Source organism: Palaemon carinicauda, chromosome 1 (genome assembly GCF_036898095.1).
Source record: "Palaemon carinicauda isolate YSFRI2023 chromosome 1, ASM3689809v2, whole genome shotgun sequence".
In the NCBI taxonomy this organism is placed as follows: Eukaryota; Metazoa; Arthropoda; class Malacostraca; order Decapoda; family Palaemonidae; genus Palaemon; species Palaemon carinicauda.
This window is the reverse complement of record NC_090725.1, coordinates 98,436,141-98,453,134: the sequence shown is the minus strand read 5'-3', so window position 1 is coordinate 98,453,134 and position 16,994 is coordinate 98,436,141. Positions and strand designations below refer to the sequence as shown.

Genomic DNA, 16,994 nt, shown 5'->3' with positions numbered 1-16,994 from the left:
GCCTAGGGTAATGTTCGCGTAGGCCTAGCTTACGTTTACCTAACGGTAGGCCAGAAATTTTTACTTTTTCAAATATATATCTCGTGTAATGTTCGACCCTTACTTTTTTAACTGAAAAATAGGCCTTCAAAAATCGAACATTACACAAGTATATACGGTATTCAGGAATAAGGTAAAATTCTAAAAAAAAAAATCTATTATATTCTTAACCCTTTTACCCCCAGGCTATTTAGAAATTTCCAACCCTTAACCCCCAGGGGTTATTTTTTTTCAAGCATATTTTGCTGTATATTTTTTTTAAATTGCTCTAACAGCCTTAATTTTCGTCATAGAGAGGTCAGGTTGGTCTCATTCTCTTGGAAAATGCCTGAAGTTTCTCAAAAAATTATGAAAATAATAGCAGTTTTTTGCAAGGACGTACCGGTACGTCCATGGGGGTAAAGGGATGAGTTTTGTGAAACGTACCAGTACGTCCTTTGGGGGTAAAAGGGTTAAAGAAACCAGCTGTCAATCTGTAGCCTATCATACCTGCAGATGAACCCACCATTTTGGTATTTACAGATGATGAGAGATGAGAAAACAGTCTAGAGGCATCCAAAGATAGAGGAAACAGAAGTACTCTGTCAGTCAATCTTTTATAAAAACTGCTCCATCAACCAGTCTTGACTAGAGCAAGTGAGTTCAGGTGAATAAATCCAACAAACACTGCACAAAAGATAAATTTATTCTTTATTGCTTGCCATATATGTATTATAAGATTTGGCTTGGTGTGACTTCTCATTGTAAACACATCTAACACAAGTATTCAAAACAAGTGAACTGTCTTATAAAAGCTTGCATAAGCCTAAGATTTCTAAAATTGAAAATTAAACTCCAAAACTAGTTCAGATATTTACTGAATGAGAGCTAATATTTGAGAACGCCTGAAAATGCTTAGGAGTGGAAAACAGAAAAATCTTGGTAGAACTACATGAATTAACAATAGTAACACTTAAAAGCTGTGAAGATGAGTACAGTGAACCCTCGTTTATCGCGGTAGATAGGTTCCAGACGCGGGCGCGATAGGTGAAAATCCGCGAAGTAGTGACAGCATATTTACCTATTTATTTAACATGTATATTCGGACTTTTAAAACCTTCCCTTGTACGTAGTACTGTTAACAAACCACCCTTTACACCCTGTAATGTACAGAACACTTAATGCATGTACTACAGCACCCTAAACTAAAACAGGCACAAATATTAAAGGCGATTTTATATCATGTGTTTCCTAAACACCTAAAAAGCACGATAAAAAATGGCAACCAATGTTTTGTTTACGTTCATCTCTGATCATAATGAAGAAACAAACTCATTTAGTGTACACATATATGTACGTATGGTTAGTTTTTGCATCGATTATATTGATTATACAGTACTGTATGTTGATTTTTTTATTACCAATGTTTTAGTTTACGTATTTTTCTTAGGACTTCCAAATGAAATCTTTTTCTTTATGACGCCGCCTGAAACGACGGCGTGTACGCTCAGTAAACAACCACGCTCAGAACAAACAAGGCATTTAACACGCATGATGATAGTGATAAATAATGATACAGTACATACAGTATTTACAGTACAAAGCATTTACAAAATATGTTACCTTACAAATATAAATTATACAGTACTTGTACGTAGCAAAGCAGGAAAACAATTTGAGAGAGAGAGAGAGAGAGAGAGAGAGAGAGAGAGAGAGAGAGAGAGAGAGAGAGAGAGAGAGAGAGAGAGAGAGAGATTGTTTTACGTACGTAAATGTAAATTTTAAACAAAAAAAATATGATAGGTTACAACATGTAGACTTTTAAAACCTTCCCTTTAACTTAATGCATACAGTACGTACAGTACTAAACTATAAAACAGGTTAAAGTAAAAAATAAAGATTGTTACTGTACTCACCACGAAAGAAGTTCCAGAAAAACTTGAATGACGATGGCGATGAATTTGCTGCACAGTAGAAATGATGATGATGAAGCTGATGATGTGTTCTACTGTGCAGTCAATGATAGTATTTTACGTCTCTTCAGACGGAGGTGTCTTTTCCTGGGACACCTCTTCAACTTCTTCAATTTCTTCCGAAGGCGTACTAGCAGGAGGAACTGGCTCTTTTTTGCGAGGCTGAAAAAACATTGTGATCGGAAGTTGTTGCCGCTGCTTCTTTTTTCGATCCAAGAGCATCCTGTAGGGAGTCGTGATGTCATCGACCTTGTTGCAGAATTGCATCGAGCGAACCATATCCTCGTCCCACTCTTGCAACATTTCTTTCGCCTCCTTCATATGGTTGCAGAACTTGGCGAGCCGTTCTAATGTTAAGCCCGTTTCTTCTACATTTTCTTGGGTCTCTTCCTGGGTACCCTCACTCTCTTCCTCACTTGCCGATTTCGTCAGGTCTTCGAGGTCTGCGTCAGTTAGGGGCTGGGAATGGCAGTCCAACAACTCGTCGACGTCTTCAGTCGTCATGTCGCCAAACCCGTCACCCCCAATTATGGCAGCCAACTGCACAGATTTCCGTATTGCAGAGTGTTGGATTTCCGACGGAGTAAATCCCTTGTCGTCGTAAACAATATCGGGCCACAGCTTCTTCCAGCTCGCATTTACGGTTGCAGGTTTCATCTCTTGAAGTGCCTTTTGAATATTCTGCAGGCACGTGGCTATGGTGTACTGCCGCCAGTACGCCTTCAAGTTGAAGTCTTCATCCTCGTCATCTTGGGCAGCATCCACACACGCAACGAGGTCCGCCAAGGTATTCTTCGTGTAGAGGGCCTTGAACGCCCTGATAACCCCCTGGTCCATTGGTTGAATTAATGACGTGGTGTTGGGTGGCAGGAACTCAACCTGAACGCCCTCACGCGACAGGTCAGTTGCGTGTCCACCAGCGTTATCCATAAGGAGAAGGATCTTGACTGGCAAGCCCTTCTCTAAGAGATATTCATGGACTTGCGGGATGAAACACTGGTGGAACCAGTTGGAGGTCAGCATCTTCGTAATCCATGCTTTTTGATTATGCATCCAGTACACGGGAAGGAGATTCTTATTTTTGTTTTTCAAAGCGCGAGGATTTTTCGACTTATAAATAAGCCCCGGCTTTAACAAAAATCCAGCAGCATTGCCACACATCACGAGGGTAACGCGATCCTTGAATGCCTTAAAGCCAGAGGCTTTGGCTTCCTCTTTGAACAGGAAAGTTCGCGACGGCATTCTCTTCCAAAACAAGCCGGTTTCATCCATATTAAACACTTGTTCCGGCTTGTATCCACCTTCAGCGATAATGTTCTTGAAAGTCTGGTTCACGTAAGTTTCAGCAGCGGCAGTGTCAGCGGAAGCAGACTCCCCATGCAGGGAAACGCTTTTCAGGGCGAAGCGTTTCTGAAACTTCGCGAACCATCCTTTGCTGGCGGAAAAACGTTGTTTCTGACGCTGGGAATCAGTGGAGGTCCCTGGTTGAGGATCATCTACATCATCATCTTCTTCAGCATGGTCGCCATCGTCGTCATGAGGTTCCTTTGCCGCAAAATTCTCATACAAGCTCAAAGCCTTTGTTCGGATGGTGTTCGTATCCAACGCTATGTTCTTCTTCCGACAGTCGGCAATCCACACAGCTAAAGCACCTTCCATGCGTACGATCGTTTTATTACGCGTTGTAACGACTCGCTTCGCTGATCTGCTAAAGGTGATTGCAGCAGTCTTTCTAATGTTCGCCTCGTCCTTCCTGATGTAGCGAACGGTGGATTCGTTGATGCCAAAATGGCGGCCGGCGGCCGCGTAACTTCTACCATCTTTTAACATGTCGAGAAGCGTAACCTTCTCAGCTATCGTCATCATTCTTCGGTGGCGTTTAGGCTCACTACCAGCCTTACTAGAAGCAGAACGCTTGGGAGCCATTGTAACAGAAAGTTCAACAAAAAGTTCAACTTAAAACAGTCGCACACAGCACAGATTCAACTTCACAAACTTAAGAACGTCTACTCAGCAATACGCGGAAAGAGAAAGTGAACGATGCAGTCCCGCGAGAACTTTGATGCTGCGGGTAGAAGATGCGGGCAAAACACCAATCACAGGCTAGATAACAAAACTTGAGTTTTGATTCGTCATCTATCAGCGCTTGAACCAATCACAACCCGTCTTATACAGTACTATGGTGCGTTGGTTACTCATAGAAGATGTCCCGCGCACACTGAACGTACGTAGATTAAGTACAATACCGTAATAATAATAAATAATGATAATAATACTGTACAGTAATAATAATAATAATAATGATTAATAATAATAACAATAATAATTTTATTAACAACAACAACAATAATAATAATAATAACAATAATAATAAAAATTTACGTACGTACGCTATTTTACGCCTCTCTCTCTCTCTCTCTCTCTCTCTCTCTCTCTCTCTCTCTCTCTCTCTCTCTCTCTCTCTCGTACGCTTACAGTACTTATTCGAAATGTGATTTTTGCAACAAAGAATATTATTGGATGCAGTACTGTACTACGTACGTATACATACAAAAGATTCATGGAAAAGAAGCACATCCATTACAGTACACACCATTCTAATATGGTATGACTGCATCTGATTTGCGTTTCATGTTCGATTTAATTTTACTACGTACTGAATTATCGTATGATCACATTCTCTTTTCGTGTTTTATTTCTTTCTGTGCTGAATTATATATCATATGTAATGCAATGAACAATCAGTAAGAGCAGATATTACTAATTACAGTATTAATGGAATTACAGGTAACAAAATATCGTATTTGGTTATCTTCAGATTTCGCGGTATTTTCGAATTTTCCGGAAAATCCGCGATATGTATATATATATGGGTTATGGGAAAACCCCGCGAAGTGGTGAATCCGCGATTGTCGAACCGCGAAGTAGCGAGGGTTCACTGTATAAGTAATTAAGTCCAGCTTAAACAACAGAAAAATAGTTAAGTATATAAAACACTACTTTTAGCTGTACTGTATTGAGAAATATTGCAATTCCATTATACCTAATGGGAAATATAAACCCACAGCAAAATGAGTTTAGTCCAAAAACCAAGGCTATCCAAGAAATGGCTCAAGGTAACCTTTGCCAAATCACCATCAAAAGGGCAAAAATAGAATTCAACTCCTGCAGTTCACACTAATGAAGCAGAAGCAAAATGAAACTTCCAAACAAAGTAATGTCAGAACTCATGAAATACTTTTAATCAAACTACCACCCAAGGAACTATCCACCAGATAAAAAAGTTAAAATATCCCCAAACTCTAGCTCAACAAAAGGGAAGCACAGATAAGATTGTTAAGAATACATACATACATATACCATGGCACTTCCCCCAATTTTGGGGGGTAGCCGACATCAACAAAGAAACAAAAACAAAAAGGGGACCTCTACTCTCTACGTTCCTCCCAGCCTAACAAGGGACTCAACCGAGTTCAGCTGGTACTGCTAGGGTGTCACAGCCCACCCTCCCACATTATCCACCACAGATGAAGCTTCATAATGCTGAATCCCCTACTGCTGCTACCTCCACGGTCATCTAAGGCATCGGAGGCAGCAGCAGGGCCTAGCGGAACTGCGTCACAATCGCTCGCCATTCATTCTTATTTCTAGCACGCTCTCTTGCCTCGCTCACTTCTATCCTCTATCACCCAGAGCTTCGTTCACTCCATCCATCCACCCAAACCTTGGCCTTCCTCTAGTACTTCTCCCATCAACTCTTGCATTCATCACTTTCTTTAGCAGACATCCATTTTCCATTCTCTCAACATGGCCAAACCACCTCAACACATTCATATCCACTTTAGCTGCTAACTCATTTCTTACACCCGTTCTCACTCTCACCACTTCGTTCCTAACCCTATCTACTCGAGATACACCAGCCATACTCCTTAGACACTTCATCTCAAACACATTCAATTTCTGTCTCTCCATCACTTTCATTCCCCACAACTCCAATCCATACATCACAGTTGGTACAATCACTTTCTCATATAGAACTCTCTTTACATTCATGCCCAACCCTCTATTTTTTTACTACTCCCTTAACTGCCCCAAACACTTTGCAACCTTCATTCACTCCCTGACGTACATCTGCTTCCACTCCACCATTTACTGCAACAACAGACCCCAAGTACTTAAACTGATCAACCTCCTCAAGTAACTCTCCCTTCAACATGACATTCAACCTTGCACCACCTTCCCTTCTCGTACATCTCATAACCTTACTCTTACCCACATTAACTCTCAACTTCCTTCTCTCACACACTCTTCCAAATTCTGTCACTAATCGTCCAAGCTTCTCTTCTGTGTCTGCAACCAGTACAGTATCATCCGCAAACAACAACTGATTTACCTCCCATTCATGGTCATTCTCGTCTACCAGTTTTAATCCTCGTCCAAGCACTCGAGCATTCACCTCACTCACCACTCCATCAACATACAAGTTAAACAACCACGGCGACATCACACATCCCTGTCTCAGCCCCACTCTCACCGGAAACCAATCGCTCACTTCATTTCCTATCCTAACACATGCTTTACTACCTTTGTAGAAACTTTTCATTGCTTGCAACAACCTTCCACCAACTCCATATAACCTCATCACATTCCACATTGCTTCCCTATCAACTCTATCATACGCTTTCTCCGGATCCATAAACGCAACATACACCTCCTTAACTTATGCTAAATATTTCTCGCATATCTGCCTAACTGTAAAAATCTGATTCATACAACCCCTACCTCTTCTAAAACCACCCTGTATTTCCAAGATTGCATTCTCTGTTTTATCCTTAATCCTATTAATCAATACTCTACCATACACTTTTCCAACTACGCTTAACAAACTAATACCTCTTGAATTACAACACTCATGCACATCTCCCTTACCCTTATATAGTGGTACAATACACGCACAAACCCAATATAAGTGATTAAATGATGAAAATACTAAAAATTATAAAGGCCAAAAATCCTATCAACTGTTGACACTTGCCAGGCAAGGAGTAATTAGGGAAGGAATCTGCACATATTGTTTTGTTTGCCTGGGGTTGTATAGGGCTATGAATCGACTATTGTTTTCTATAATTATGCTTTTTGATATATGCTATATACCAAGTATTTGTAATTTTTTTTTAATGAACAAAAATCAAGTTTATTATGACAGGAAGGGATTTACAGGAGGTGGAGTTGAGAAAATCATCATGTAGATGTGTTACCTTGTACTGTTATCAGAGGTGAATTATGGTAATGTTGAGATATTGAAGATTCAACTGTAAAGTTTAATTAAAATGTGAAATCTTTAGTGCCTTGTATATAACAAAGCTAATTATTAGGAATTGTAGGGGAAGGATTATTTTTGTTGAAAGATGAATATTAGTGGAGCCATTAATTTCCAATTCAAGAATACTATTTGTTAAGAGTAATGTTTCTGAGAAGCATTAATTTATCCTCTTTATGTATTTTTGTTGCTCTTTTGCATTAAACTTGTCACTCAAGGTTTATGCAGTAAAGCAAGAATTGTAAGATACTCAAGTGTTCATTATTATTATTATTGTTGTTGTTGTTGTTGTTGTTGTTGTTGTTGTTGTTTTTGTTGTTGTTATTATTATTATCATCACTTGTTAAGCTACATCCCAATTGGAAAAGCAGGATGCTATAAGCCTAACGACTCCAACAGAAAAAATAGCCCAGTGAGGTAAGGGAACAAGGAAATAAACTATAAGAGAAGTAATGTAGGAATTAAATATTTTAAGAATAATAACAACATTATAAAGAATCTTTAATATATAAACTATATAAAAAAAAAGCCGAAGAAAAATAGGATATAATAGTGTACCCTCAAGCAAGAGAACTCTACCATAGCTTAAGAGTCTGTTCTACCCTTACCAAGAGGAAATTAGCCACTGAACAATTACTGTTAACCCCTTGGGTGAAGAAGAATTGTTTGGTAATCTCAGTGTTGTTAGGTGCATGAGGACTAGTTGTTGTATATGTAGGCTAAGGAAATAGGAGCCTTAACCAGAGAGAGGGATCTAATGTGCTGTCTGGCCAGTCAAAGGACTCAATAGTTCTCTATTGGTAGTATATCAACGGGTGGCTGGTGCCCTGGCCAACCTATTACCTTCTTTTAGTATGCTTTTGGCAGATGTGAACCTTTGGTTTTAGTATTTATAAATATAAAAGTTTTTGTTGTGGAGTGCCCAATAAAATGTTGAATATGCTTTTGCCATAAGTAAATTAAGTAATTTTCCTCTTTCCTTCAGACAGCTACCACTTTGGCTAATTTTACTTATTGTTGAATTGTATTTCTTTCAATTCAGCATATTTCCTAATTAGCTTCATTAATTATAGTCCTCTTTTGAGATTGATGTAAATTAAGAAAACGGCATTTAGGGGATACTTATATATGTGGTAATTATTTTGATTTCTACTTACAGTGACAGTAACGGGTAAAAAAGAATTAGGGGTGGAAAAGAAAAGACGCAGAAAAAAGAAGACTGACGAAGAAGGGGGAAAAGAAGAAGAGGATGACGATGATGAAGATGATCATGATGATCAAGAGGTAAGATTTGTTTGAAATCTTGTTCATCGAGGCATTCATACGACTTGATTTTCTTGGACAGTACAGTGTAACTTAATTTTCAATATTAAACTTAGCCGGTGATTATATAAGCTGCAACTCTGTTGCTCGACAGAAAACTCTACGTTCAAAATACGCCAGCGATCGCTATGCAGGTAGGGGGTGTACATCAACAGCGCCATCTGTCTAGCAGGTACTCAGTACTCAATGTAAACACAGAACCAATTTTCTCTCTGTCGGGCTACCGGCAAGACCTACTGATACGCTGTTACTAACTGGATTTGTTTTCACAACTATTTGGTGAAGTACACTATTCTAGTTTTGAGCTTTCGCTATGCAGGTGTTTTATCTTCATCTCAAAACTTGAACTCGTTTTGAATAGATTTAATTAGGGTGACAAAGAGAGTATGGACTCTCTTTCACTTTTAAATGGCCGACCCTTCCCTTAGACGGAAGTGTGTTTAGGTTTTTAGTAATTTTGCTTAACACGTTATAGATCTATATATTTTATATCTCTCCGCCTTTATTAGGCCTCTTCGATTAACTTTCCATTTATTATAAACATATAAAGATAATTTTTATGTGTTGTTTATATGCGACCTTTCCTGATAGTAGGCGGTCCTAACTTGGAACCGAAGTTAATCAACGTTGAGCCCGTTATATCGTATTTAGCCTTTAAAGAATTTAAAACTTTTTAAATTTAATGTTTTATGAAAGAATTTCTTTGATAGTCTTCGTACTGTTTTCAAAGATGAACTAACGTTTAGTTTTTTAGACTACGCAGTTGTTGACGTTCAGGACGTTCAACATGCGCTCTATCGTTACGATAGAGAGAGAGTGTATCACGGTTTCACTTTGCAGTAAGAGTAAATCGATTCTGACGTTTTGTTCATTCTTTCTTAGCTTTAATGTTTTAAATTCTAAATTAAAGGAACTTTTTATTGGAAAACCTTTCAGTTTTTTTCCTTTAGTCAAATAACATGTTTTTTTGACGATATATAATTGGGCTCTTCTCTTAGGTGCGAAATCAAGAGAGAAAGAGAGAGAGAGATAGAGACGGAGGGAGAGAGAGGAGAGAAAACGTTCCGTTCAAGCGGGTAACGTTGTTCTCGTGTTACTCTCGTCCCTAGTCGCTGTACGGGGAAGAAGGTAAAACGTTTCTAGGGTTTTATTCTTGTTCCCAGGCTATGTGCGGTGAGAGATTGTAAACGTAGTTTATTTGAACTAGTGTTTAGTCTCTTTCCCAGCCACTGAATTTTTTATCTTTATATATGTTTTCTGTTTTTTGCTAGTATTAAGCAATTACTACCTTTTAATGAGGGTAGAATTGCGTGTTTCAGGTAGAAATCAGTAAAAGTTTCGATTTCAGTGAAATAAGTGCAAAACAGAAAATCAAAGTGATAAAGTGATATGCGCAAAGTGTTACAGTGTTGCGTCCGAGGGTTCGTCTGTTCGTGCCTGTCGTTCACCTAGTCCGGGACCTCTTGCAAGCTCCCAAGCCCAGGGGAGAAGTAATGTCGAACGACTTATGGGTTCGTCAGGCCTTGATCAACGAACAGACGTTTCCCTCCGTGGTTTCGGGCGTATCTACCCAAGATCGCCCCACCCACACAAAGACGAGAGAGCCCATTTATTTCTCGTCTGCGGAAGAGGTTTCTCGTAAGAAACCATGGACCAAGGTCTCGCAGCTTATTAAGCGCAAGTCGGTCCCTTCCGCGCAAGTCCAACGGCCCAGTTGTAGCCACTGGGTCAGTTCGGACTCGCTGCAGTCTTCCGACGACTGTTTACCTCCTAGAGAGGCAAAGCGGTACCGCATCAGGCAGTCACACCGTCTGTTGCCGCACCTGCTCCTGTAGACCCTAAGTGGTCTTTGCTGCAGACCATGCAGTCTCAGTTAACGTCATTGATGCGGGACTTTCGTGCGGAGAAGGTTGACACTGCACCAACCTCTAGCCTACAACCAACCACGGTTGTGCGTCCTGTGGACGCTGAGGCGACCTTCTGCCGCACTCCAGCTGAGAGAGTCCCGCCACCCATGCGTTCCAGTGTACCCTGCCAGCCGCATGTTGACGTTCAGTAACGCACGGAACCTTCCGTTGACGTTCGCGAGGTACAACAACAGTCTAAGTTGTTTTGTTTTGACGCGGTGCGTCAACCTCCGCATTCTAGAGTTGTTTTGACTGCTCAGTATAGACAGTCAAAGCAGTCTCGAGTGAACACTGTATGTCCTCACGCACCTGTTGGGGTTGACAGTTCAGTTGTTGACAGTTCACAGACTGTCAAGCAGTTACATGACGTTGCCTTCTGGTCTGCTACTAATGCACCAGTGAGAGACTCACTGAGGTTACCTAGCTTTTATCGGACAAGGTTCCTGTAGATGAGAAAGTGCTGTTCTCCCTCCTACTGATATTCCCTTGAGGACTCTGTCATTTGGAGAGGAGCCTTAAGCTGCTTAGCCTCCTATGGACTTTAATTAAATCATGATGATTTTTTAAGGATCTTCGTCCGGATCTTGTAACTGCTGCTCCTCGTTCGCCTAAACGTCAGAACTTACACTAGGCCTAGCTACTTCGAAGCCGTTGTTTTTAAGCTAGTGCTCTCTCACTCTCCTAGAGAGCGTTACGTTGGCTAGGCGACTGGTTTTTGCACCAGGAGGAGTTTTAGGGATACAGCCTTTGTTTTCCCTTCTTTTAAACTGGCTTATAGAGCGAGAGTCTGATAGGACACGAGAGAAGTTCTCGGCTTGGGAGTTCATGCCTCTGCCCAGATAGACTTCTCAATTCTGGTAGACTCGCCCTGGCGCCTAGCCAGGAGACGCTCCAAGTTGTTTACAGGTCAACTTCTCAACTTTTGTCGAGCCTTTGAAGTTTTGCTGTACTATTATGTCACACATAACAAGGCTTTCAGGGATGGTAAATGGTTCCGCCTCAGTCGCTAACCCCGTCTGTTGCCACACCTGCTCCCGTAGACCCTAAATGAGCTTTGCTGCAAGACATGCAGTCCAAGCTTGCGTCCTTGATAGAGGACTTAAATGCGGAGAAGAACCTTCTGTCCAACAACCTTCCAACCGGTTGGTTGTGCGCCCTGTTGACGCTGAGGTAACCTACTCGCGTCTGCCAGTTGAGGTGGTTCCTCCTTCTGGCCAACAACCTTCCAACCGGTCGGTTGTGCGCCCTGTTGACGCTGAGGTAACCTACTCGCGTCTGCCAGTTGAGGTGGTTCCTCCACCGATGCGACCCAGTGTGGGTTGCCAGTCGCACGTTGACGTTAAGCGACGCTCGGAGGTGGTTGTTGACGTTCAGGACGTTCAACAACCAGCAGAGGTGACTTGTTGTGACGCAGTGCGTCAACCTCAGCAACCCGGTAGGGTGTTGACTGCACAACCCAGACAGTCTAGACAGTTTCGGGTTGACGCTGTACTTCCTCGCGCACCCATGGTTGTTGACAGTTCACAGACTGTGCAGCAGTTCCATGATATTGCGTCCGGCTCCGTCACGCATCCACCAGTGCGACCGGATTCAGCGAGTCAGACGTTGCCCACTCCGTTGCCGTTTCCTCATCAGTTTCGGATGAGGAACCCTCTGATGAGGACGTTGCTGAACAAGACGATCAGCCCCCAGCCCTGCTATCCATCCAGAAGATGCTGAAGAAGGAACGCTGCCCAGTCAGGCTGTGGATGAGTCTGGTAGGGACACTGTCATCCGTGGATCAATTTGTGTCACTAGGAAGACTACACCTCCGTCCTCTTCTATACCATCTAGCTTTTCACTGGAAAAAGGACAAGACGCTAGAAGCGGTCTCGATCCCGGTTTCCGGAAAGATAAAGTCTTGTCTGACTTGGTGAAAGGACTATATCAACCTTAGAGAGGGTCTTCCCCTGACTGCTCAGACTCCCAACCACGTTCTCTTCTCGGACGCATCGGACGTAGGCTGGGGTGCGACATTAGACGGTCGGGAATGCTCGGGATTATGGAACTCGAGTCAAAGGACAATGCATTTCAACTGCAAGGAGCTACTGGCAGTAAGTCTGACCTGGAAAAGCTTCAGGTCTCTCCTTCAAGGCAAAGTGGTGGAGGTGAACTCGGACAACACCACGGCTTTGGCGTACATCTCCAAGCAAGGAGGGACCTACTCTCTGACATTGTACGAGATCGCAAGGGACCTCCTCACCTGGTCAAAAGGTCTAGACATATCACTAGTAACGAGGTTTATCCAAGGCAACTTGAATGTCATGGCAGATTGTCTCAGTCGGAAGGGACAAATAATTCCAACAGAATGGACCCTCCACAAGGATGTATGCAAGAGACTTTGGGCCACCTGGGGCCAGCCAACCATAGATCTCTTCGCAACCTCGATGACCAAGAGGCTCCCAATATTTTGCTCACCAATCCCGGACCCAGCAGCAGTTCATATAGATGCCTTTCTACTAGATTGGTCACATCTAGATCTATATGCATTCCCTCCGTTCAAGATTGTCAACAAGGTACTGCAGAAGTTCGCCTCTCACGAAGGGACAAGGTTGACGCTAGTTGCTTCCCTCTGGCCCGCGAGAGAATGGTTCACCGAGGTACTTCGATGGCTAGTAGACGTTCCCAGAACACTTCCCCTAAGGGTGGACCTTCTGCGTCAGCCACGCGTAAAGAAGGTACACCAAGGCCTCCACGCTCTTCGTCTGACTGCCTTCAGACTATCGAAAGACTCGCGAGAGCTAGAGGCTTTTCGAAGGAGGCAACCAGAGCGATTGCTAGAGCAAGGAGAACATCCACCCTTAGAGTCTACCAATCGAAGTGGGAAATCTTCCGAAACTGGTGCAAGTCAGTATCCGTATCCTCGACCAGTACCTCTGTAACTCAAATAGCTGACTTCCTCTTATATCTGAGGAAAGAACGATCTCTTTCAGCTCCCACTTTCAAGGGTTACAGAAGCATGTTGGCATCAATCTTCCGTCACAGAGGCTTAGATCTTTCCAACAATAAAGATCTACAGGACCTCCTTAAGTCTTTTGAGACCACGAAGGAGCGTCGTTTGGTTACACCTGGTTGGAATTTAGACGTGGTACTAAGATTCCTTATGTCAGACAGGTTCGAACCGCTACAATCAGCCTCCCTGAAAGATCTCACCTTAAAGACTCTTTTCCTGGTATGCTTAGCCACAGCTAAAAGAGTCAGTGAGATTCATGCCTTCAGCAAGAACATCGGATTCTCATCCGAAACGGCTACATGTTCTACAACTTAGTTTTCTAGCCAAACACGAGCTGCCTTCTCGGCCTTGGCCAATATCGTTCGATATTCCAAACTTATCGTATGGTTGGAAATGAACTAGAAAGAGTCTTATGTCCTGTAAGAGCTCTTAAGTTCTTTTTAAAAACCTTTACAAGGCCCGTTTGAAGCTTTATGGTGTTCAGTTAAGAAACCATCTTTGCCTATGTCAAAGAATGCTTTATCCTATTTTATCAGACTGTTAATACGAGAAGCTCATTCCCTTCTGAATGAGGAAGACCAAGCTTTGCTGAAGGTAAGGACACACGAAGTTAGAGCTGTCGCAAGTTCCGTGGCTTTTAAACAAAATAGATCTCTGCAAAGTATAATCGACGCAACCTATTGGAAAAGCAAGTCAGTGTTCGCGTCTTTTTATCTTAAGAATGTCCAGTCTCTTTACGAGAACTGCTACACTCTGGGACCATTCGTAGCAACGAGTGCAGTAGTGGGTGAGGGCTCAACCACTACAATTCCCTAATTCCATAACCTTTTTAATCTTTCTCTTGAAATGTTTTATTATTGTTTTTGGGTTGTCCGGAAGGCTAAGAAGCCTTTCGCATCCTACTTGATTTGGCGGGTGGTCAAAGTCATTTCTTGAGAAGCGCCTAGATTAGAGGTTTTGATGAGGTCCTGTTGTATGGGTTGCAACCCTTGATACTTCAGATCCTAGGGGTCGCTCAGCATCCTAAGAGGATCGCGAGGCTCCGTAAGGAAGACGTACTTAAAAAGGCAGAGTAATTGTTCAAGTCGACTTCCTTACCAGGTACTTATTTAGTTTATGTTTGTTATTTTGAATAACTGCTAAAATGAAATACAAAATACTTAGCTCATAATAATGTAAACAAGTAATGCTGGTCTCTACCCACCCCCCTGGGTGTGAATCAGCTTATATAATCACCGGCTAAGTTTAATATTGAAAAATGTTATTTTTATTAATAAAATAAATTTTTGAATATACTTACCCGGTGATTATATATTAAAGGACCCTCCCTTCCTCCCCAATAGAGACCCAGTGGACCGAGGAGAAAATTGGTTCTGTGTTTACATTGAGTACTGAGTACCTGCTAGACAGATGGCGCTGTTGATGTACACCCCCTACCTGCATAGCGATCGCTGGCGTATTTTGAACGTAGAGTTTTCTGTCGAGCAACAGAGTTGCAGCTTATATAATCACCGGGTAAGTATATTCAAAAATTTATTTTATTAATAAAAATAACATTTTTGCCTACATTTTGTGTTCTTGTTGTTATTAAGCTGCTCTGCAAGGTTTATTAGTCATAATTACATAGTGTTCCTTCCGAAAGGGTTCTGAATGTTTACTGAGTGTTACAGAGTTGAGTTCTTCTCATAGAGCCTCAAATGTTTTAATTAATTTAGATAATTCTGCTGCTAAACCCTTGCCGTTCTGCATTTTTAATTGCTCTTTTTAGACATCTAGATTAGGAGGCAGAAAATTGAGTAGGTAGTTTGAATCTTTATATCCCTTTTCGCGCTAAAGTAAATGCTTTTAATCAACTTCGTTTTTAATTTGGAAGTAGGAGTTTCATATCATGCTGTATAAGATCAAAGGTTGGGAAAGAGGTAAGGAAGCTTTAAGATAATGTTTAATCTAAGGCTTTTGCCTTAGTTTTGAAAACTTTAAGGTAGCATAATGGCGTCTGGAAACATTCCTTTCATTATTAGTTTATATTTTTAATGCAGTGTCTTACCAAGCAATTATACAGCTGTAGGTTCCCTACAAATGCCAGAAAATCGATTCAAAACTACCGTGGTGGCGCCGCCATCGCTGATGTAGGTGACGTCATCTCCCTCCACTCGAGGGAGCTACAGGTACAACTGTCCAGGTAACATCAATTCGTTCTCTGCCGGCTTCTGGTGAACATCGGTGGTCGGTGCAGACTTTTTTCTTCATTTGTTGGGAAGTATTATCTTTCCAATATCGGTGAAGTATTCAACTCTGTGTTTGTAGGATTGAAGCTGAATTTCTTTTCTGCAATTTTGTGGTCTTACCATCATGTCGGACTCTAGTCCTTCAGTAGTTAGGTTTTGCGCCGGAGTGTGCAAAACTAGGTTAGTTAAATTAATTTATGATTCGCACACTAAGTGCATTAAGTATAGGGTTTGTGAGTGCTCTAAAGAATCTACTTGTGATGAATGCAAGGATTGGAGTGAACTATAGTGGAAAGTTTTTGTTTCTCACTCGGGGAAGATAATTAAGGATAGGAAGAGGAAGGCGGCTCTCAGAGCTGAAAGTAAGACTAGTTTAGCTTCTTCGGCTTCTTATATCGAAGCTCCTGCTCCTAATCCTTCTCCTTCTCCTCTTATTATGTCTCCGATCTTGAGTCCTCCTGCTCCTGTAACTCCTTTGCCAACTTCCCATGGAGTTTGTCCTGACACCATTACCAGCCTCGAGTCTAAATTTGAAAAGAAATTTGATGTATTAGCTAATACGGTGATGCAGTTAGGTTTATCTGTAAAGTCTTTTATAGGAAAGACTTCTAGTAAAGTGAAAAGTGTCAGTGCAGTGCAATCTGAGGGGTTAGCTGTTTGTCCCGATAGTTCTCCTAGACTAAGGTCACTGTCCCGCTCCCCCGCCTCAGGGAGAAGACATACCGGAGGTCCAAGGGAGACTATCGGTGTTTGCCCACAGACAGTCGCTTCTTCCTTCGATCCTGTGGTGCGACAGCAGGATTTGACTAAACACCATTGGAAAGGTGTGTTGTTAGGTAATCAATTATCGACAGAGTCGAGTGATTCGTCGCCGGTTAGACGTCCTAAATGGCGTGATTCTTCAGTCTCACGTACGTTGAAGAGATGTTCGACTGAAGAGATGCTACCTCCGCCCCCTGTGAAGAGGTACAGAGAGGTAGATATCTTTCATCCGTCGTGTAGCGTAGCTACATGGACTTCGCCTCGTATTCTTACGACGGCGACAGTTGCCTTCGACTCGGTTGTGGAGCGACCGATTCTGAGTTCGTTGAGATCTTCGACTCATCAAGCTGTCGAAACTTTTCCTTCAACTTTGCATGCGACAGATAATTTGACTGGCGCGAGACCTCCAGTGGAGATCGTGTCGAAATCCACGACCCCAGTTGCTTCGACTTCAACTCAAGAAGACGAGAA

The 16,994-nt window shown here is 42.0% G+C and overlaps 1 protein-coding gene across 1 annotated transcript in view; it reads left to right on the top strand.

Moving 5' to 3' along the window:
* The window catches only part of LOC137650048 (kelch domain-containing protein 4), a 160,481-nt gene that overhangs the window by 121,391 nt on the left and 22,096 nt on the right, over window positions 1-16,994 (top strand). The window contains exon 8 of the mRNA XM_068383081.1: window positions 8,471-8,595. Coding sequence (XP_068239182.1) covers window positions 8,471-8,595 — 125 coding nt within the window. The remainder of the gene's footprint in view (window positions 1-8,470; window positions 8,596-16,994) is intronic.